The sequence below is a fragment of the Amphibalanus amphitrite genome, unplaced genomic scaffold (assembly GCF_019059575.1).
Source record: "Amphibalanus amphitrite isolate SeventyFive unplaced genomic scaffold, NRLGWU_Aamphi_draft 000153F_arrow, whole genome shotgun sequence".
In the NCBI taxonomy this organism is placed as follows: Eukaryota; Metazoa; Arthropoda; class Thecostraca; order Balanomorpha; family Balanidae; genus Amphibalanus; species Amphibalanus amphitrite.
Window position 1 is genome coordinate 806,280 of NW_024881648.1, and position 20,716 is coordinate 826,995.

A 20,716-nucleotide genomic window follows, 5' to 3' on the forward strand; every position below is an offset into this window, starting at 1 on the left:
GCAGAACAGTGAACACAGACCAATCTATATCAAAAGGCCTTCGTTGTATTATAAACGTGAGCCTGGTCAAACCGGCTCAACCATCAATAATTGTCCAGACCTCAGTACGCACAAATCATCCTTCGAACAACGCACGGCACTGCCAGAGCCGCTGGGCCGATTCGCTGTAATGCCTGCGTCCAGCACTGCCACTCTACACACGTTTGAAGCACGTGCCGGTCTCATAGGACTCTTCACCGTCACCAAGCGCGAACAAATAACAAGGCACGCCGCACGAATCTCGCGACAGGCAGGGTCCAATATCACTGAAACGACGCGGGGGCGGCGCCGGCCGGTCCACGCCGCAGCTAGAACTGACATCACCCAACTTCCGATCCACTGAGCAGTAACAAAGTTCTTCACACGCCGCAGGCCCTTGAAGACACGCTGTAATATCATAGCGCAAAACGGCTACGGAAACACATGTCAACAATCGAACGGACAAGTGTCCTTTAGGCGTCACAGGAGCCAGTAGGCGTCTCGCACTTCAGGACCCAAGAACGTGATAAACAGGAGCAGGGCGGAATAGCTCCTACAATAAACAACAGATATGACAGCTAGATATCGAGTTCAATAATGAAACTACGCACTAAATGGGGAGTAATGACACTGACGTGAAGCAAAGAACTAGCTATGAATAAATAATCTCTATCTCGTAATTCACAAACATTTGCGACTCTAACTAAAACCTAGAAGCCATGGACGGAACACAGGAAGATATCTTACAAAGGGCAATATTGGGAGAACATTCTACACTGCTTGCATACCAGCTTTAATCCGTCGAAATACACATTACTATACTGAGTCGCGGACACTAGGAGACTGGCACCCTAACCACAGTTCAGTGATACAGATCTGTAGAAAGATGGAGGAGAGAGCGATAAAATCAGATGAGTCCCACATCCAACATTTAACACAAACACAATAAACCATTATATAGGAGACTGAGAGGATCGGAAGCATTTTCCGTATACCACATCACTTGTCAGCCCATACAACACTGCAGGACGCAGAGACACTTCAAATGTCGCATCACAGATATTCCTGATTTCTGACCAATCACCGACCACCGCCGCCGGTTCGGTCAGCGGAGTAATGCCCAACCACCACCACCACTACACTGTCGTACGCCACAGGGCAGCGTAACAGAGTAAGACCGATATCTTCAGTTACACAACCCGTGCGCGCTGGTTCCCCGAGCCACGGTACGTTTCACCACTAGAGCTTCAGAAGGCTGGTCCAGGACGTCACGTTTGCGCGGCGGACTGAGCCGCTGCCGCGCGGCCCGCCGACGTCTTCGGGTGAGCCTTCGCCGACGGCGCCGGCTTCACGGAGTCACCGGACTTGCCGGCCGGTTTGGCGGCATCGACTGCCTTCCCCGAGTCCTCGGCCCTCCTGGCGGCGGCCTCCTGCTCGGCTGCCTGGCCGGAGCAGTCGCACCACGGCGTGCGCTCGTGGTCACACTCGAGACGCACGTTCAGCACCTCCACCTCGGCGCCGTCGATGGTCAGCTTGTTGGCCTTGAGGATCTTGTAGTCGACGCTGTGCACCCCTGTGATGCGGTCCCGCTTGTGTGTGACGGCCGCCTGGTTGAAGCACTTCTCCATGTCGCGCTTCCGCACGCGCCGGTCGTGGATGTGTCTGGGAACGCGGCGCCGTCAGCCGTCAGCGGTCGGAAACAAACTCACAGCGGGTTGGAAGGAAAGCACTACATTCGGTGAGTAGAAACGACATTGCATGCATCAACCGTAAAGCTGAGGCACAGGCAGGAAACAAAATGACAGAAAATAATGTACGAAAAAAAATAGTGAAAGGTTTCGCCTTCAGCGCATTTATAAATATACAAACGAGATTGTCGCAAAATTTAAGGCAATGAACAACAGAAGGGAGTCTCTGCCGTGCAGATGGCGCCTCGGCAGATCACACCTGCCTGCGTGCGGCGAATGCGCTCACCTGAACGTGTCCTTGACACCCGTGGTGAGGTTGGTCGGCCGCTCAATCTCCAGCTTGGCCCCGCGGATCCGGGTGTAGAACTCGTCATCCTCCAGTCCCCAGCCCCAGTAGTTGTTACTCATGCCGTTCACCTTCTGAAAGTGCTCCCTGTGGAGAACAGAGACGGTGATGTTATACTTCCACGATTACACGCTATCGTTCATGGCTGCGATGAACATCAGTCCTAGTCACATTACACATACCGTGACAGGCATGCATACAGTCAAAGGCATAAGTGGCAGTGGTTACAGTGGTAAGCTGATACAGGTTTATAGACGCCTACAAAATTACTCGGTACCTATCTAATTTCACGTTCTCTGCTGTGTCCGCCGGCCATGGAGTCACGGAGATTGAACCTTGGACAACCCCGCTGATTTATAACGCCGACTGGATAGACCGTTAGTACGGAAATCAGCACCCATCGCAATTGCCGTACCCGCGCTATCACACAAATATCTGTGGGACCGGGACACTAGTCGGCACGCCGGTCTTATCATCCGACCCATCCCCCCGCCCACCGCTCCGCTCCTCTCCCCATCACTCCCCGCTCTGCCCACAGCCACCCGCACTCACATGGTGACAATGAGGATTCCGCCGACGAACTTTGGGTAGTGGTAGCGCGGGTGGTACTCGGGCGAGGCCACGTGGAAGAGCCGCTCGCCCGGGAAGCGGTACGAGAGGTTCCTGTTGAGCGGCAGCAGGTCCACGTCGTGCATGGCCATGTAGTCGCAGTGCTCGCGCGCGCGCAGGTAGCCCACGTTGATGAGCGAGGCGCGGTTGAACCGGTACGCGTCAATCTGCCGACGGTAGAGAGCAATTCGTTGTAATGTGGCTACATACAGAACAATCACTAAGCATGCAAAATTACATAGTGCAGATTCTCCACTACGCATATGAATCACACGAAAAACTTCATGGACGAGACTTTAATATCATAGGAAATAACAAAACCCAGAACAATGCCCAAAACAAACAAGCATTAACATAAGACGGAAAATGCTGCAAATCAAAACAAGCAGGTACTTCACACTATTCTATCGCTAACACAATCAGGAAAGGCGGCTGAGGATGTGTAACAGCACAATGACCTCTAAAATTTATGTACGAGCGGGATTTTTCCGGCTAAGCTAGGTTTGACGACGCAGTTGATGCGTTTTAGATGTGACAACGTCGCAATTCATTCAGGCGACGAGCAGTTTCCCCATTTGCGAAACCTGACGGTGTGGACACTATGATCAAGTCTTCTGTTAGGAATATAGAGACAATTCACGGGAACGATAGTGTAGAAATACCCCGGTACGGTACAGTCCTTGAGATCTGTCGATTTCGATTGAGGCCACTAAGAAGTAAGAAAACTTACATGTTTAGCACGAATCTTAGGCGATATAGTCACAGTGGCACATTCTTTAGGCCTAAATTTTATCTCGACCCCTCTGTATCGCTTGGATTTTTATGCGGTTCAAATTGCATTTCAAGTTTAAAATTGGCTTTACAGAATACAGATATTGGGCACTTACGGACAAATTACATATTGAAACGGGTATTGTAAACTTGATCAAAATAGCATGAACTGCATAAACCAAACGAGACATTCTGGACACGATAGGGACACGCGAGACCTTGCACGCATAACGTCGTGGCACATTATCCACATCATGTCACAGGTGAAGGTCTATAAAACCATAAACGCAGCGCCAGCTGGGAACGACCATCCGACGTCGGAGAGCTCCGTAGATACGGCAGGCTTAGTGGAGCTCACCGCTATCGGCATGGAACTAGCGCTGCGATTACCGCCTTAGTAAGGCTGTGCTTAGTGAAACGCGGTCCATATATGATATATGCGAGCACATTCGCACCACGACTTCCAAAACTAGCACAAAAAACGACACGAAAAGGAAATCCACAAACTCATCCAGGAAATACGACCTACTCTAGGATTTCCTACTGAAATCCGATCCGAGGTGGTAGGCCGCTGAGATCGCCGAAAAACTGGCATGACAGAGCAGAATAACCGAGAAATAAGGAAAACGCGTTCGTAAAAACGCCGGTGAAGGGCAGGCTGACCATGTCATATCACCCTTTCACCTGTGCTAGAACATGAAAAGAAGTGAGCCGGTTATCACCTCCCGGGCGGCGCTGAGCAGCGCACATAGCCAGAGCTGAGCACTATACGCCAGCTCACCTGGTTGACGATGTAGATGCGGTGCTTCACTTTCTGGAAGTTGAGGAAGCGGTGCATGTAGGGGACGAAGATGAGCATCTCCTCGAAGCGGTCCCTGAACGGCACCACGACGGCCAGCGTGTGGTTGTCCCAGGAGGAGGTGTCCGGCTCCGGCGGCCGGCCCCCGGACGGCGCCGGTGCCGAGGGGGCGGGGGACGGCGTCACCTCGGCGGCCGGCTCCGGCGGGGACTGCTCGGCTGCCGCGGCCGGCGGCGGCGGACACACTGCTGCAGGAGAGAGGCAGCCAGTGGCAACTGAGGGGACATACTGCTGGCCTACTCTCAGAACTCATATGTCACAACATATCTGATAAAATCATATCACCTCAACATCTAGAAAATAAACAGATGCTTGAGACCTGTCATGCATGTCTTTTATTGCTACATGAGCCAATGGATATTGGCTGAAAACCATACAATGTTAAACAACTATGCCAAAGTAGGTAGATCATGTCCTAAAAATTTACATTAAGATATGCATGCATTTCCTTATATTGCTCCAGAACCTGACATTAACTTCATTATCAGCAGAGGTGCATTCCTTACCTTCATCTGATCTTGTTAATAGAACTGCAATAAAGAACAGCAAAACTACTATAACAATGGACAGAAACAGTCTTGATGATACAACTGTTGTTATCCTCATTTTTTTCTGTGCCTCTGCAAAGAGAAGTTACTCAGAAAAACCAGGATTTGCAAGTCTAACTCTAATGAAAAATGTTCTCCTGAGTAGGTCAGTTAAAGAAGTCCAACTTTTTACTTTATGGCTTTCGTTTTGAAAGATGAACTTTTAAGTCACACATTCATTTCATGTGCATAACAACTGACAAGCTATAAATCAGGCAAATACCCATTTTATTCAAAATGTAATGTTAAGGCTGTATTGCTCATGTGTGTGGACCTCAGACTCAGTAATACCTAGATATCTCTGTGGATTTCTATGAAATTTGAGCAATTATGGAATTTTTCCGCTTCCAGCCACCGATGACCCAATGCACCAATAAGTAGCATATTGCGATCCACGAGTGTTGATTTTTGCTGAGTTCAGTAGGCGGAACTATGGTCATGAGTACCCAAATATAGGAACGTTCCCATTTTTGGGAACGGAGTTCCCAAATATGGGAACGGGCGTTCCCATTTATGAGAACGGAAGGCAATTTTTCGGCCGTTCGCCCACTAAAACTCAAAAGTGCATCACGTCTCAAAAAAGTGCACGCTGATTTAAGTATCTACTAAATCTCCATAAAGTTATCTTTAATCTGACCGTGGAACAAGGAAATTGACCGTGGAATGATATTTTTAATGATTTTTTAAAAATGACAGAATGGTGGAAATATGGGTTATACGACATTTAACATGCAATTTTAAGGAAAATGAAGCATTTTTTACATTTTGAGGTCAAGTATAATAATTTTCGCCTGGTTATGAAGTTTCATTCTAGCGACACCAGATGCTGACATATGCAAGCGAACACGCGGACAGTCCCGAGGTAATATTGATATTGTTGACTTTTGGTGTCGGGGCGATCGACCGCGTGAAACGTCAGTGATTTTACCGAACTACTGTTGTAAACTCAGTTTCAGTGGTTTAAAATCATTCAGCTGTATTTTATCAGCCCTGAAAGACATATTTTATTTGGATGCTAGCTGTTTAGCGTTGTTTTATAAGCAGCGTCATGAGCGTGGTTTTTGTCTTCGGCGTTTCTAAGCATGATCGTTTGGGGGGAATTTCTCTGATATAGGTCGCTCTGTGTGGCTTATTTATAATTTTTATGCTGATTTCGATCATTCCTCGTGCCCATCCTACCAGGCCTTTTGCCACTTACACTCATTAAGAAAGGAAAAAACTAGATTTTCATTGGGACTAGGTGTTTTGAGGGTGTAACATATTCAGCGTTCCCATTTTTGGATACTTCTTGTGCTCGTCAACTCTCGGTGATTAGCAGACAGGTGCTTGACATGTCTCCACCCTCGGCACGGACGGTGGATATAGGTATGGAAGACCTTGTTGAACATCGCTGAGCGTTGTGGATTACGTAATCCTGCAGAGGGGGGCGTGCCCGCTGCGAGATTGACGGGAATAAAAGCGCAGAAGACCGGGCGAAACATGCAACGGTCTTGCCGGAAAGGTCATCTGATGATTGTTGCGTTAACAATAATTTGCGGCGTTGGACGTGATGCTTGTTAATGAAAAGAGCCCCTGAAAGGCGTCGGTGAAATCGTTCCCAATTTTGGGTACGCCGTTCCCATAATAAGGAACGCTTGCAGCGCCAGTGTACGAGAGCGTTCCCAAATTTGGGCTCGCGGCCCGGGTGATGGACTGCTTTAGAAATAGGGGAACGATTTGAAACTACGATGGGCCTTACAATATCAAACTCTTTCCCAACAATATTGAGACAACTATCAGGCGGTTCACGATCGTTTTATATTTTTTGGACGTCATTTAACGGTTCTTTTTCTTGTTTTAAATAATGCCTACATGGCGTTCCCATATTTGGGTTTATCGTTCCCAATTATGGGAACGAAAATGCGTTCCCGAAAATGGGTACGCTTGACCATAGTTCCGCCTACTGAGTTGCAGTTGCCCAAGCTGAAAGCTCTGCCAATTCCAAGCCAGATTGGCCATGAAACAGACAGGGCAGTTCTAGGGCACCCACAACTTAGCAGATATTGACACCAATGACCAATGTTGCCGTCCTTATTTTCATACTTTTTACTAAACTGCATTTACAGGCCTCACGTCAAACAATACCTACCACGTTGTTTGTTTCAGTTTGGGCCATGAAAGCCGACAGTTGTCAGCAAACAGCTTTAAATTCAAATTGGACACATGAAGAGTCTAAGGGCCTGTTCCAACGCCACCAAAAAAAAACACTGAAAATGAAAAAATCAAATGGATCTTAATTGAAATCACACCAAAGGCAACAATAAAATGACAAGGTAGGCACCTACCTCCTTCAACTTGGATTGTAAAATGAACGACTAGGCAAATAAATAATATGCATACTGATACTGTGAAGAGTTCCTGAAACGAATAAAAATGAAATAACATCAGCAAACACCTCAACTTACCACCTCAAGCTTGCTCAAGCCAAAGCCCTCAGAAACGAATAGGTATTTTCTTTTCCCACACGGTAGCGCATTTGTTTACGTGGCGACAAAAACAGTATCGCCACAAACGCGCCTCTTTCGCAGGTATAGAATTGCTACCAACTGCTAAGAAATGATACCATATTTTCACCCCGAAGTTTACCTTCGCGACGTTCAGCGCTGGTCTCGCACGCATCAGAGGTCAGGTCACGTTGACAATCTGCAAGAATCTTGGTGTTGACGTACTCAATTAGACTGAGATCGACTTCCGTTGACTGCGCATTGTCACGCGCACTTTAAAACAGGACATCTTTATCGTATTCGACGACAGGGCGATATCGTATTCCTCGGTTGCTCCGACGCTCGTTCCCGCAATGACCCCCACTCCAACATTTCCAGCGCGGCTGACAACACAAATGTACAAAATACCGCTAAACATGCAAAGCAATGTCGGCTTTATTGTACCACTGACAAACATGTGCTCTAAATGAAAATATTTATTGAGGCCTCAGCATGAGGGAATTGAGGCATGCGTATCCGCCAGCGAACACTACGTGACGACAAGAGAAATTGTACTGCGATGATTAGATAGTCATTATTAATGCCACTAACCTCTGATCTCTGTGAACTGAAGTGAATGAGGTTAACAGATTTTAAGCAAATAAGTGAACTGGATGACCAAAGATTGAAACACGGGACACAAACTCGCGCCACGAGTGGGAGAGCTTCACATTTTTATAGGATACAATCTCCATGTATCATTCTATGGCAACTTTGGCGTTCAAGATATCGCGAACACTGAGAAAAATTCAACCAAACTGAAAACGCCGGGCTACAACAGTCATCAGCATGGTTACAGGCACCACACAATAGAACACCGTACAAAACACTTCAGCACTCTCGATTAAGCAGCTGCTTCACCCGAGCCGGCGTCTCCAGAGACGACACTCACTACTACTAGAAGCTCATCATTTAACACCGGAGCGCAGGCACAACCTCTGCCACATGGCTAGCAGGCGGGGGACTCTGCCATTCTGCTGCCATTCAGGCTAGCCACAGGGATTTGTCTAAACTGTCTTCCCGCTGTTATCCGCTGACTACAGTCCCATCGAAAGGAGACTACTATGACTGTACTTTTGTTCATGGCCTGAGCGGTTGAAAACACGGCTGAGGGAAAGACGTCGCAGCCTGGCCGGCCGTGAGATAGCTGGGTCAGTCAAACAGCGGACACGGGTTCCCGTATCCATGACATCTGTACTAATCAGGTTAGCCATGTCACACTCAATGGACAACGGCCCGAAATATCACGCGTCAACCTTCATCCAGCACACTGCCGCAGACTAGAACAGCCTAACGCTCGTTGGAACCGGTAATGATCGTGTTCCAGTACCGGTGATTGTGTCTCAGCGCGGCCGCACCGGTCATCGCAAGCAGCTGACGGGCGGTCGACGGTACCTCAGCATATCGGTCGGTATACCCCTCTCATCGGCCGCAGCGCTCACCACCAGAGATCAGGCTCTGGGCGGACCGTCGCCGGTAGCTCAGAGGTTGGCGTGTCGGTCGGCACACCCCTCTCAGAGGTCCACCGCGTCCAGTGTGACGCCCGACTCGGAGCGGCCCTGTTCCTCCTCGTGCAGGTCGGACAGCTGCAGCAGTCCGATCGGGCGCACCTGACGCTGGGGGGAGGCGGGGCAGGCAGGCGGTCAGATGAGGTACAGTGCTGGCTCGGTGAGTGGAGGGGTTACAGGAGCAGTTCGGACGGAGTAGAGATCATAGCCAGTCCAGATGGAGGGTTGCGTAAAATAATATGGGGCGAAGGCCGAAGAACGTTCTATGTCGGTGAGGGACGAGGCAAAGCACACCAGCTAACAAAAAGCTGTCAGCATGGATGACAATGCCAAGATAAGAATGTCACGAATAAAAATGTTGGCACAAGAATGCCACAGATGCCCGCTAAGTGTATCAAAACCATAATCACATTCACAATATTACAACGCACGAAACCATAACCTCAGCACTGAAACCCCACACCGATGATAAAACACAGCCCATGGCACATAACTTGATGTCCCCATGCTGGTATCACCGACCGGCCGCCAAAGCTTCCCTTCCCGGCCCCGGCTCACCTCCTGCAGTTTACCCATCTCCTCGCGGAGTTTGTTGAGGATGGCGTAGTTGGGCGAGTTCACGGTGGCCTTGCTCTGCAGCAGCGTGATCTGCTGCTCCTCCTGCCGCTTCACCTTCAGCGACTTGCTCGAGTGGTTGCCGTACATCCGCAGCAGGGAGCCCCACGACGTCACGTGCGGGTGCAGTTGCTGAAACGACACACCGGGGAAAACGATGTTATTTGCATTATGAGCTTAACCGCTGTAGGGTGAATAAGTGATTCTTATCAAGTGCAAATAAAAAATGATCGCACCAGCACCTCAAACAAAACGACCGGCGGTCTGAATTTCTAGTATTCAAACCTTAACTTATCAAAATGACTTTAAAGTGACAACACCTCCCTCTCAGCCCAACAAGAAGCGACCACTATTCTCACCTGGAGCAGCGACTGGGCGGCCAGGTGTTTGCCGTCCTTTTTGTTCTTACACGGCACGCGCGCCGTGTGCTTGCCCACCGTCATCTCGAACTCGTTCTGTTTATGTTTGGTCGTGTGCAGCTTGCACGCCACCTGGTTGCTGGTGAGGCCGAAGTTTCGCTGCAGACAGACCAGCAGTATTGTGAAGGGGGACGGCTCGGCCGCCTTGCTGCAGAGGTCGGCCACGCGCGGGTCCTCCAGTCGGATCGAGTCGAAAAAGGACAGATCCATGTCGGCCGGCTTGGCGCTGCCCTGCACCGTCTTGTCCGCCTCGATCTGCTCCATCAGGTTGGGGATGAAGATCTGCAGCGTGGCCTTGGCCGCCTCGCTCTTGGCCTGCTTCTTGCTGGAGCCGTAGCCGCTGCCGTACTGGACAGAGTTCAGGGACACCGTGGCGCCGTACGGCGTGGCCGCGTTCTTCAGCTCCGAGTAGCTGTAGACGGGCTGTTCGCGCAGCACATGCTGCAGGTACTCGTGAAGGATACACACGTAACTCTTGCCGCCCGGGTTGAGCACCCACTCTCTGAGCCGCGTGCCGGGCACGGCGGCCGATTTGCGGCTGGGCCGGACTGGGAACGACAGCAGCTTGGTCTTACTGGACATCTGCGGTCGCTGGGTGCGCTTCTTGCGCAGGTAGTGACGCCTCTCTCGCCACGTGTTGAACTTCATCAGGTGGATCGTCTTGAACTGGAAGCGGCGCGCGCAGTACTTGTGCATCTCCTCCGGGGTGACGGAGGGGTCGACCATCGAGACACCGTCCACCGGTACCGGGCCCACGGGGACGCCGTTGGAGCCCGGCGCGGCGGGGCCCTCGCCCGCGGCGGCCGGGGCGGCGGGGCTGGGCGCCGCGGACGCCACTGGAGTCGGGGCCGCGGACTCGGCCGGGGTGGGTGCCGCGGACTCGGGCGGGGTGGGTGCCGCGGACTCGGGCGGGGAGGGTGCCGCGGACTCGGCCGGGGTGGGCGCAGCGGACTCGTCTCCCGCCTGGGTGGACTCTGACGGACTCGAGACGGCCGAGGCGGCTGGCGTGGCGACCGCCGTGTCGGTCTCCGCCGCACTGTCCTCCACAGCGGAGTCCTCCACGGCGTCCGACTCTGCCCGGCTCTCTGTGGCGGCCTCACCCGCGGCGACCGTCTCCGAATCCTGGGTGGCAGTGTTGTCCACAGCTGCCTCCACAGTCGCGCCGCCATTGGCGTCCGTGACCTCACCGTTGGTAGTTGCCGTATTTTCTATACCTTCCTCTGTGACCACGACTCCGTTGACCTGCGTCTGTGACTCCCCGGCAGAGGCCGGACAGGCTGACCTGTTCCCAGTGACCGGGCAGGTCGGGGCCGGGTCGGCGTCCGCCTTCTGTTCGCCCTCCTTCTCCAACTCCCGGAGATATTGCAGACAGGGCACCGAGTACAGCGGAATGTCGTGTTTCTGTGGCGGAAAACAATGTCAAACGATGCCAGAGGTGTGACGAGAGAATTGCTAAATAGACACGACAAGGGTGTGGTTAACGCAAACATTTAAACGAATGGCGACTCATGTTTCTTCATGCAATCATACTGTATACCAGTGAAATGTTATCGATCAAATCTTTCATTGGCGTTATGGCTAAGCGCATGCATTCAACTTGAGCTATCAAAATGACGACTCACGAGTCACGACTGTCAATTACCCGAAACAATGCAATCACAACTGAGTCAAGGTACGTGTGCATTTAATAAGCTGTAACGGAAGAGCGAAACAACACTAACTTTGTCTAACTCTGACCGACAAGCGCAACCACCATCCGACGCCGGCAGCCGCCCCATACTCACCGCACCCCACGCGCGGCGTCACTCACCCTGGCGGAGCCGGGTCCGAGGAAGTAGGGCCGCGAGAGTGTGACGACGCGCGACTGCCGGTGCAGGTAGATGGGCATGCCGCTCATGTGCGTCACCTGCACCCAGTCCTCGGGCAGCGGCTCCACCGGGTGGCGACCCAGCACTGCCGACACGGCCAGAAGGAGACGTCAGATCGGGTCACAGAGGGTAGAGAGGGGGGGGGGGGGGGAGGACAACACAGCACACAGCCGCCAGTCGGACAAACACGAACATACAGTGAGCATCGAAATATTTAAGGTATCTTATGCACGCTCACGATAAATGGTTGATAAAAGCAAATAGTGCTTTCGTTTTCATTAAAAAAAAAAAACAGCCGATTGAGTGTGATCACCGACACTCAAACGCTGCCAGGCACCGATAACTCGGTCTCCGTCACCGGTGTGATCTGATACCATCTCCACGACAGCTCATCCATCGCTCACCTTTCAGCACCACCTTGTCGCGGTGCTCGTAGTTTGAGTCGTCGTCAGGGTCCTCGGCAGCACCGGGCCCCCGCACGGGTCGCGTGCCTTTGAATTTCTCCGGCAGATCTGATGAAGGCGGTTGGATTAGACATTGAACGAATCAGAAAAAAGCGGCCAGAAAAGCGAGAATAGTGTGGAATACAACATCAACAATCAACATACAGCGATATATAAAGTATAAGGAACAATACAAGACTAAGTACTAAGTAGTTAACGAGGACACATTAACTAAATATTTCATAACGTATTTTCATTCCCACATGTTGAACTAAAGCAAGGATCATCACAGCATCAGCTAATAACGTATGCGCTCCCTTAGCGACCTAATACAAACACCAAACCTAAATCACCTCTTCTCGCCCCGCCCCCCCCAAACCGCCACACACACACACGCTTCACACGAGATCCGGCGGCGGGGCAGTGCCTTACCCGCATCGAGCATCTCCATCAGTTCGTCCTCGTCGAGTTCGTCCGAGTCGGAGGCGGCGCTCTCGGCGCCGCTGCCGTCGCCGCTGCCGGCCTCGTCGAGCACATGGTACTGGCCGGCTGACAGCTCGGCGGCGCGGAACCGGGCCTGGAACGGGTGGGAGATGGGCAGCGGGGTGGCCGCCGCGGCCGCCTCCTCCGCTGCGCACACATGGGGCGGTCAGAGACGGGCGCTGGCTGGTTACAGAGTGGGTGAGATTGTGGCCAATCTCGTGACATAAAGCCGCATGAATGCACAGCTTCTAAACAAGTTCTAAGCATCACATGGTAACAGCAAACAAAACACTTGTGCATAATGACTGATACGACTTCACAACATCAACATAAAAATAAACGTAATGACCGAACCGAAATGAAGGTCGAAGCCGTCGTCAAACAATAATCCAATTGTATGAGCAGGAAGAAAATCTTTTTCTGGCTCACACCGCGGCTGGGGCGGCGCGCCGGTACTTACCTCCATTGGTGCCGGTGGCGGGCGGCGGGTCGTCCCTCCGGGCCACCTTGGCGGGCCGCTCGTCCAGCTCTCCCTCCTCTGGTGGCTCGTCGCTGGCCGTCCGCTTGGTGGCCGACATGGTCTACTCGGCGCGGCACAACGGGGGCGGGTCAGACGTACTGGAAAGGCGGGTATAAACTGCTGCCCGAATCCGACGCTTGATTGGACTGTTGCACCGATCGGCACTGACGGCCTTTGAGTTCATAAGAGGTTTACAGGGAGAGGAAACTGAGGAATAAGCTAAATAAGTTTTAAGATGTAGAGCAATTGGAAAGACCACTTCGAAGAGTTGAAAATGAGAATGAGGGCAGTCCGGGCGCCAAAAACCCCCAATTCATCATCATCATCATCATCGAGAATGAGGCCATCATTCGTAATGTTACAAGAGAGTATTAGTTGATCGGCAGTCACGTAAGATAAAGTCAAAGATGCTTTAAACGAAAAAAGTGGGCAAACAATTATATGCTATATCCGAAGCTGCCTCTGAAGAATCTTCAGATTTCAGAGCACTGAGCATTGGCTCGGCTGGTCGCTCCAGAATGCCCAGTCGTCAAATGCCAAGCAGCACAGGTCAGCGGCCCCAAACTGTCCAACATCAGTTTGTTCACCACTGGCCGGGCGTAGTCGGCACTTTGGCATTCAGCGCGTGGAGCCGGTGGCGGCGCGGCGGGCGGCGCGGCGAGCTGTCAGCCGCCGCCACGGCAGGAGAGCGGGCGAGGTGCGCGCCAGCCCGCCCTCCCCCGTGGCCCGGCTTCCGACGTCCGTCACCCGGCAGGGCGCACCCAGCCTCAGCCGGCGAACGGCCCCGCGTGGACACAGCAGAGGCCGACTGGGGACCGCTCAGACCAGCCAGACTGGATGGATGACTGGTACAGCCATACAATGCCACTAACTGACACATCCTGATCCACATGATTGGTACAAGCAGGCAGGAGGCACAGGAGCACATTCATTGCATTAGCTTACACATGGCAGGAGATAAGGTGAAACCAAAAACTATCATGGAAACTTAGCTTCCATAGGCGGCGGAACGGGGAGGGCACCGGGGCACCGTGCCCCCCTTTGATTTTGGCATTTTAACACTAGCCCTATGGGCGTTGCATGGAAAGAATGGGACCAAAAGTTGACAGTGCCCCCCTTTAATTGAAGGTGCTCCGCCGCCACTGTTAGCTTCAAACAGAAAGCTATCTTGTTGAGGCATAAGCTGGGAGTAGGGACAACTATAAGTGCTATAGCATGTTTGGTGGTAGAATTTTACATGGCTTTATTCTTCATTTTACCCACATAAAAGTTAAAACTTGACCCCAGACACTGGCATTTGGCAATGGCAGGGCAGATCTGGGCAGGGGGGGGGGGGGGATTTATCCTAATGTCCCTATAAGGTGTTTTTAAGGTGAATATAAATTATTCTTCTGAAATGGGCAGTGTGGACTGTGGAATGTGAAAGGCCTCTGAGTCTGGGGCCTGGGCTCAGCATCCAGCCCCCTGGTCCCAACTAATAAGATTTCTGACAACTAAGAACACAAAACTACCTAGCAGCCTTTTATCATTACCTACTTTTAGGGTAAATGGTCAGTGATATTCACAGTATATAGAAGACTGTCCTATTTGTGAACATCCTGAATTCTGAAATGTCCATAAAATTCCCAGCAGCTGCACCACTAGACCTGATGGGTATTGATTGACAGGAAAGTCTTCAAATATCCAGCAATTTAAATTGTTGCATGCTCATTGCTCAAGGAATGACAATTTGACATAACGAATCACAAGGCTATAGCAACATGAGCTGCAAATTTCTTTCATTGATAAACAATGCATCGATGGTAGGTACTTATGTTTGTGATAACATAATCTGGCAGCCATTTCAAAGTCACAGCCTGTCACTGCACATTCAGCATTTGAAGTGTGATGCCTGCTTAGATACATAGTATATAGATAACTTAAATGCTTAGATGCCACCAGCCGGCAGCCACCCACTCCTACTTGCATGCATGCATGCATTACCATCATGGGCAATCCATTTCTGCCGCCCGGAGGTAAAGAAGTGTAACTCGATTTTGGGCGAATATGACTTTTTGATATCATTCGTTTCCGTGTAACGAAACGCATCTCTTGACATTGGCCTTAGGTGGCTATCACTAATATTGCACGAATTATGTGCAATAACTTTATTGTGCTGCGAGTGCATAGTTATTTAAAGTCATGCAACATCAGGCAAAAAGGCGTATAATGCATTTTTAATGGAATAAAAGCGTGTACATTCGATAAAGTGATCCAGCTTGCAGGCAAGGAAGCGTAAATGTGCTCACGCGCTTTTCTTCCTGCTACGAAGGACTAATAGCAATGATGAGCGGAAGCGTAACCTCCCGTTGGCAGCGGATTTGATGCAGGCAAAAAAGCGCAAAACATCCAGCACGCTTTTTTGGCTGCAATTAAAAATTGAGTCAAGTCAAGATACGCTTTTTTCGCTAAAATCTCCTTAACGGAGGCACCAAATAAGTGCAAATTTGCATTGCTGTTGGCACAATCTTGTACCAATATCTCGGCGGGCTCCTGCTTCTGGCCTAGCGGGGCGCACTTCTAGTGCCTACCCGCGTACGGATCCCGCACTTCCTCGGGCGGATGGGTCGAAGTCAGCCCAATACGCCCTCAACTTCGCAGCAATCCCTCGCAACTGCTGACACGCCCTCGCGGAACACCAGAAGCCACGTCGCTCGCCGGATACAATTCGACCTGGCTCACAGCCCGGCAGGCAGCCCGCCGGGCGCAGCTGCCCCCCAGCCGGTGCTTCTCGGAGACGACCAGCTGGACCAGCTTGCCCGTCGAGTGGCGGCGCTTTTGCAGCCGCCCCCTCCGGCTCGCCCAGCCGAGCCGTCGCAACCAGATTCGACACCGCGCCCGGGTTCGGCTAACCTACGCCTGATGGACGGGCCCCCACCACTGGTACTCCCCCGCCAGTGTTCAACCAACAGGAGCGGGACTACCTGGTAGTTCGACTCATCAACGACAACTACCAGACGCGGGACCGACAGGAGATCCGGGTGCTCCTACTGGCTACAGCCCAGGTCCCGGCCGACATCCAGGACTTCCAGTTTCTCCAAGACAGATTGAAACTGTTCGTCATAGTCGGTCACCGCGGCTGGGCGGCTGCCTTAACCGCACTTCCAGACCTGGAACTACTGCAGCTGGAAGTCCAGCTGCCGCCGCCCGCCCCAGTACTACACCTGCCACCAACCCCGGCCCCTCAGGTACAATATGCCGAGAGTGTGGCCCCCGGCCCTGCTGCCAGCCGTCGCCGCCGTCGCAAGAGGCAGGCAGCGGCTGCCGCGGGCGGTGCGCATTAATAGTATAATGGGCGCCTGGCACGCGACGGTGCGGGTTGTAGCAACGGTCCCTCCGGTCCTCTCCCGCGCCGACGGAGCTCGTGAGCCGGGTCCCCCAGGGCCCCCCGGCTTGGCAGCCGGTGGCCGGGCCCCTCTTCCAGAGGCTTTTCCCTCGTCGACGGCAGCCAGCGGTTCTCCTGCTCCAGCTCCCGGAGCGGCCGCGCTCAGCTGACGTCCCAGCAGATGAGGTACCACCTGCTCCGGACGAGCCTCTCCCCCGCGACGATGATACGCTCTCGTTTGCGGGGTCCCTCATCAGTGCAGAGTCCCAGCTGACCATCGACGAGATTGGGTCGCTCCCGGACCTCCACCAGCTGCTGACTCCCTCACCCGGCCGGTACCTGCCTCGCCCTCCCCTCCGCCCTAGCTGTCAGATCTCGACAGTCTGCTGGGCGGTAGCGGGACGGGCGACCCGCCGGAGGCCTCCACGCCGTCTGAGTCAGACTCCGACGATAGCTACCGGGGACCGACTACAGTGGACCTTTCGCAGCTGCAGCCCTCTCCACCCAGGCCGCAGCGCTTCATGGACCACTTCCGCCGTCTCACAGACGCCGAGATTAGGGAAATGGCCGGCCAAGCTCGAGCCTTGCAGAATCTGTCCGCCCAGGACGCCGAGTCAGATCCACAGCAGCCGCCCCTCCCTGCAGTCGCCTCTGGACCTCCAGACCAGGACGAGGACCAGAACCAAGAGGACAACGAACAGGAAGAGGAAGACGCCGACGATGACGACGAATCGCCCCTGCCGTTCATCGGCGGTCCACAGTCAACAGCAGCTTCGCCCAAACACGAGGTGGACATAGACGACCGACCCACAGTGAGTTCGGTGGTGGCCCAGGATCACCAGGTGGCCTCCATCCTGACCTCAGGTGCTCGGACCTTTATACCTCGGGAGGCCCGTGGCCAGTTCTACCCGACTCAAGACGGCCTGGTCACTCGGAAGCTAATAACTGCCTTTACCCAGCACGGCCACGTGCGGCCCGCGCGTGCCCGCTGTGCTTTCAGACTGTTCGCCCTAGCCAAGGACAATACGAGGGCTAGGGTCCTGTACGACCTCAGCCCCCTCACGGACCACTTGAACCCTCCGCCCTGTTACCGCCCAGGGCGCTGGATCTCCTTCAATGTGAGAGTCCCCAGTGAGCTATAAAAGTGGACGGACCTGAAACATGGGTTTTACCACATTCCCCTACACCAGGCCCTCCAGCCGTTCATGGGCGTTCGGCTCTCCACCGGTGAAGAGTACGTGTGGACCGTGCTGCCGATGAGCCTGGCGTCCGCTCCGGCCATAATGCAGTTGGTAATGCAGAGCGTGACCAAATATATGAGGAACAGGTTCCCACTCGTCAAGGCCAAGGTACGTGTATACGAGTATACCTGCACGAGTATACCTGCTCGTACCTGCACGACTTCCTGTTCTACGCGCCGCAGCCGGAACACCTACTCGGCATCCCGGCGCTGCTCACGGATATCGGGCTCCAGATCAACAAGAAAGAATCCATCGGATCCTACGCAGAGCCTCACCTACCTGGGCCTTCAAAACGATTTGAACCACCGACGGATCTCGATCCCAGACCGCCTACAACGCCGGATTCTGCGGGCCCTGGCTCAGATCAGCTCTCTCTCCGAGCACCAAGCGCAACAGTTGTCCGGATATCTCAACTTGGTTCGGTCCGTTGCAAAGCTGCCTCTCCAGCTCATCGTGGCTACCCTCCAAAGAGGCCCACGGTTGAAGCAGTGGGCTCACGACGGTGTGTGGAACCACCAGTGGTCCTTCGACTACAAGGACTACCACAACTGGTTCCGGGAACACGACCACCGCGTGGCGGTGGACGCCACGCCGTCCCAGCTCGGGTTTGCCGACAACTTGGCAGCCTTAGCGATCCCACTCGAGAGGCCCCTGCCAATCTACGCGGCAGAGTACCTGGCCGCCTTCATCGCGGCCCTGCAGGTGCCGCCCGAGACAACAGTCTACACCGACAACATGGCAGTGTTGCATAATATTCATAAGGGTCGGTGCCCTGCAGCCTGGCTCCCATTTGTTTCGCGTACCTACGTGTCAACAGTTTCCGATATATACCGTCCGCCTTGAACCCTACAGACGCCCCTAGCCGGTGCCCCCCCCCCCCCCTCCAGGGACAGGATGTATAGGGTCTGTTCCAGTCGCACTTCCTAACACCTCTAAACTCCTCCAAGATTGCTTCCCTGTTCCAGTGGCAGCTCTAGCCCCTACAAAGCCAAGGAGGGCCCTGCTCCAACCTCCTCTATCTTGCTCTTGGAGGAGTTTAGAGGTGTTAGGAAGTGCGACTGGAACAGACCCCTAGAGAGCCCAAGAGCGTGCCTCGGCCCTGTAACCCTCTGGTGTATGTCGCGCATGTACTCAGTGTTGCAAAAACGTGAGCAAAACCGCTCCTCAAAAGGAAGTAAATAAAAAATCGTGTTTATGAATATTTAAGAATACAAACATTCGTGTGTTAATGCAGATAAAGCATGGTTAAAAAGCGTGCTGTGCTCGATATATCTGAGGAAAGTCTGGTAAAAAAGCGTAAATCACATCTTACGCTTTTTTGGCTGACATACAGAGACAATGCGCTTTTTTGGTTACGGTGCTATTGGCCGGTTGTGCATTTCAGCGGACGGCAAAGAAGTTTGGGCCGTTATGCTGCTGTAATGGCCCGATTTATTATTTTTAAGTAACACTGTCTTGATGCTGGATCGAAATGCTTTCCAACGGTGCTATTTCGAAGTTTGTACGACAGAGAGAGCCCAAACAATTCCTAATAATCCATAACAACCTTAAATCGGCTCTCCTGAAAACTTGCTTCTTTTGCTTTACGCTTTTTTGCCACCGGGCGGCAGATTTGAGGAGTAGTGATTTACTTGCTGCCTGCTGATACTGTCAATCATTCACCATTTAGCAGCCTAATATTAAGTGTGCAAAAGGGGATTTCACCATACCATCCAATTTTGCACTGTTGCAGTTTTAAAGTACTTATTGCCCCACGGAAAGGGAATAGTTCGCTTTCCTGAAATAAGTTTTTTGCAACGGATTTGATTTTTTAGGCTTAAAATGATCAGAAAAGAAAAGAAAACTTATCTATAAAAATGATTACTAAAACTTTCTATATTTTAATATAGGAAGAACCATTCTTTATAAACCTACCAGCCTGCAACCTAAAACCTGCAAATCTACTACCCAGCCTAACCAACAACCTAAAATTTCTGCTGTTTCATATTCGTACAAACAGCACCACAAATGTAGATCGGACCTTATCTTGACAAATACCATAAAATGTTCGACACGGAAGCTTATTATGCATTGACCAATCATATTGAATCTAGGTCAAACCTACTAAGCTGCATTGACTGTTAGCAGCATGCTGAATAGCTGATGATGCAGATAACTTGGCTGCACTCCTCTACGAGGACCTCTTTTTGGAACGGGAGACAAAATATCTTCAGCCAGCTCACCTGTTGTAAAAGCCAGGGTGTAAAAGCTTCTGATTTGTGCTAGTCTAAGCTCAAGCTACAAAACTGCTATTCCAGTTCAAAACCCCATGTTTAAACTAAAAGTCATAGTTGCAGTGCAATAATATTTCCTTCAAGACAAAAGCGACGCGGCACGCTGATATTAACACCACAAAAGTCGTCACTCTGTAATATCTTAGAGGATGAAAAGGGTCAGTCTTAATTACCTCAATCAATCTCCAAAGTAGATTTTGTAAATGATAGCCTTAACTACAAAAAAAGATACAGAAATTCCAGTAAAACTGCGAAACCGCACGCGCAGTATTCTCAACATGCAATTTGCCAAGGAAAGCGCTAAAGCAGGGTCGTCAAACGAATTACAAATTTTGGTTGAGCTAATGACGTCATTCAAGACCTCCCGTTTATCTGCTAGAATCTTGCTTCTGGTTCACGACGTTCACCGCCGAGCGATGGAAATGACAGACATCGAAAGAAAAACATAATATCCAATCACTTAGGGTGTGCGGCGTTTTTTCTCGCCTGTATGCACTCCACCAAACTCGAAAGCTCAAACCAAACGAGTAATAACCAGTAGACAAGTGACGTTTGGGCTGTCGAGTGCCATCAGCCAGGGCT

General features: G+C 51.9%; 2 protein-coding genes across 7 annotated transcripts; both read right to left on the minus strand.

Annotated features, from left to right (window-relative positions):
- Positions 1 to 25: 25 nt before the first annotated feature.
- On the minus strand, positions 26 to 7,409 carry LOC122383047 (beta-1,4-galactosyltransferase 7-like). Of its 5 annotated transcripts, none has more exons than XM_043369131.1 (6): positions 7,323 to 7,409; positions 4,798 to 4,911; positions 4,214 to 4,479; positions 2,605 to 2,828; positions 1,993 to 2,139; positions 26 to 1,680 (listed from the first exon to the last, which is right to left on the minus strand). In XM_043369131.1, the coding sequence occupies exons 2-6, from the start codon at positions 4,895 to 4,897 to the stop codon at positions 1,287 to 1,289; spliced, it is 1,131 nt and encodes a 376-aa protein (XP_043225066.1). In that variant the 5' UTR covers positions 4,898 to 4,911; positions 7,323 to 7,409; the 3' UTR covers positions 26 to 1,286. The 5 variants fall into 5 exon arrangements, with proteins under 5 accessions (XP_043225066.1, XP_043225067.1, XP_043225070.1 ...); XM_043369132.1 differs by having other exon boundaries at positions 7,326 to 7,382; XM_043369135.1 differs by having other exon boundaries at positions 4,214 to 4,476; positions 7,323 to 7,371.
- Positions 7,410 to 7,822: 413 nt separating this feature from the next.
- On the minus strand, positions 7,823 to 20,436 carry LOC122383058 (microprocessor complex subunit DGCR8-like). Of its 2 annotated transcripts, none has more exons than XM_043369154.1 (8): positions 20,308 to 20,436; positions 13,197 to 13,317; positions 12,686 to 12,883; positions 12,215 to 12,322; positions 11,753 to 11,895; positions 9,883 to 11,343; positions 9,467 to 9,655; positions 7,823 to 9,016 (listed from the first exon to the last, which is right to left on the minus strand). In XM_043369154.1, the coding sequence occupies exons 2-8, from the start codon at positions 13,312 to 13,314 to the stop codon at positions 8,915 to 8,917; spliced, it is 2,319 nt and encodes a 772-aa protein (XP_043225089.1). In that variant the 5' UTR covers positions 13,315 to 13,317; positions 20,308 to 20,436; the 3' UTR covers positions 7,823 to 8,914. The 2 variants fall into 2 exon arrangements, with proteins under 2 accessions (XP_043225089.1, XP_043225090.1); XM_043369155.1 differs by having other exon boundaries at positions 20,397 to 20,404.
- Positions 20,437 to 20,716: the final 280 nt, after the last annotated feature.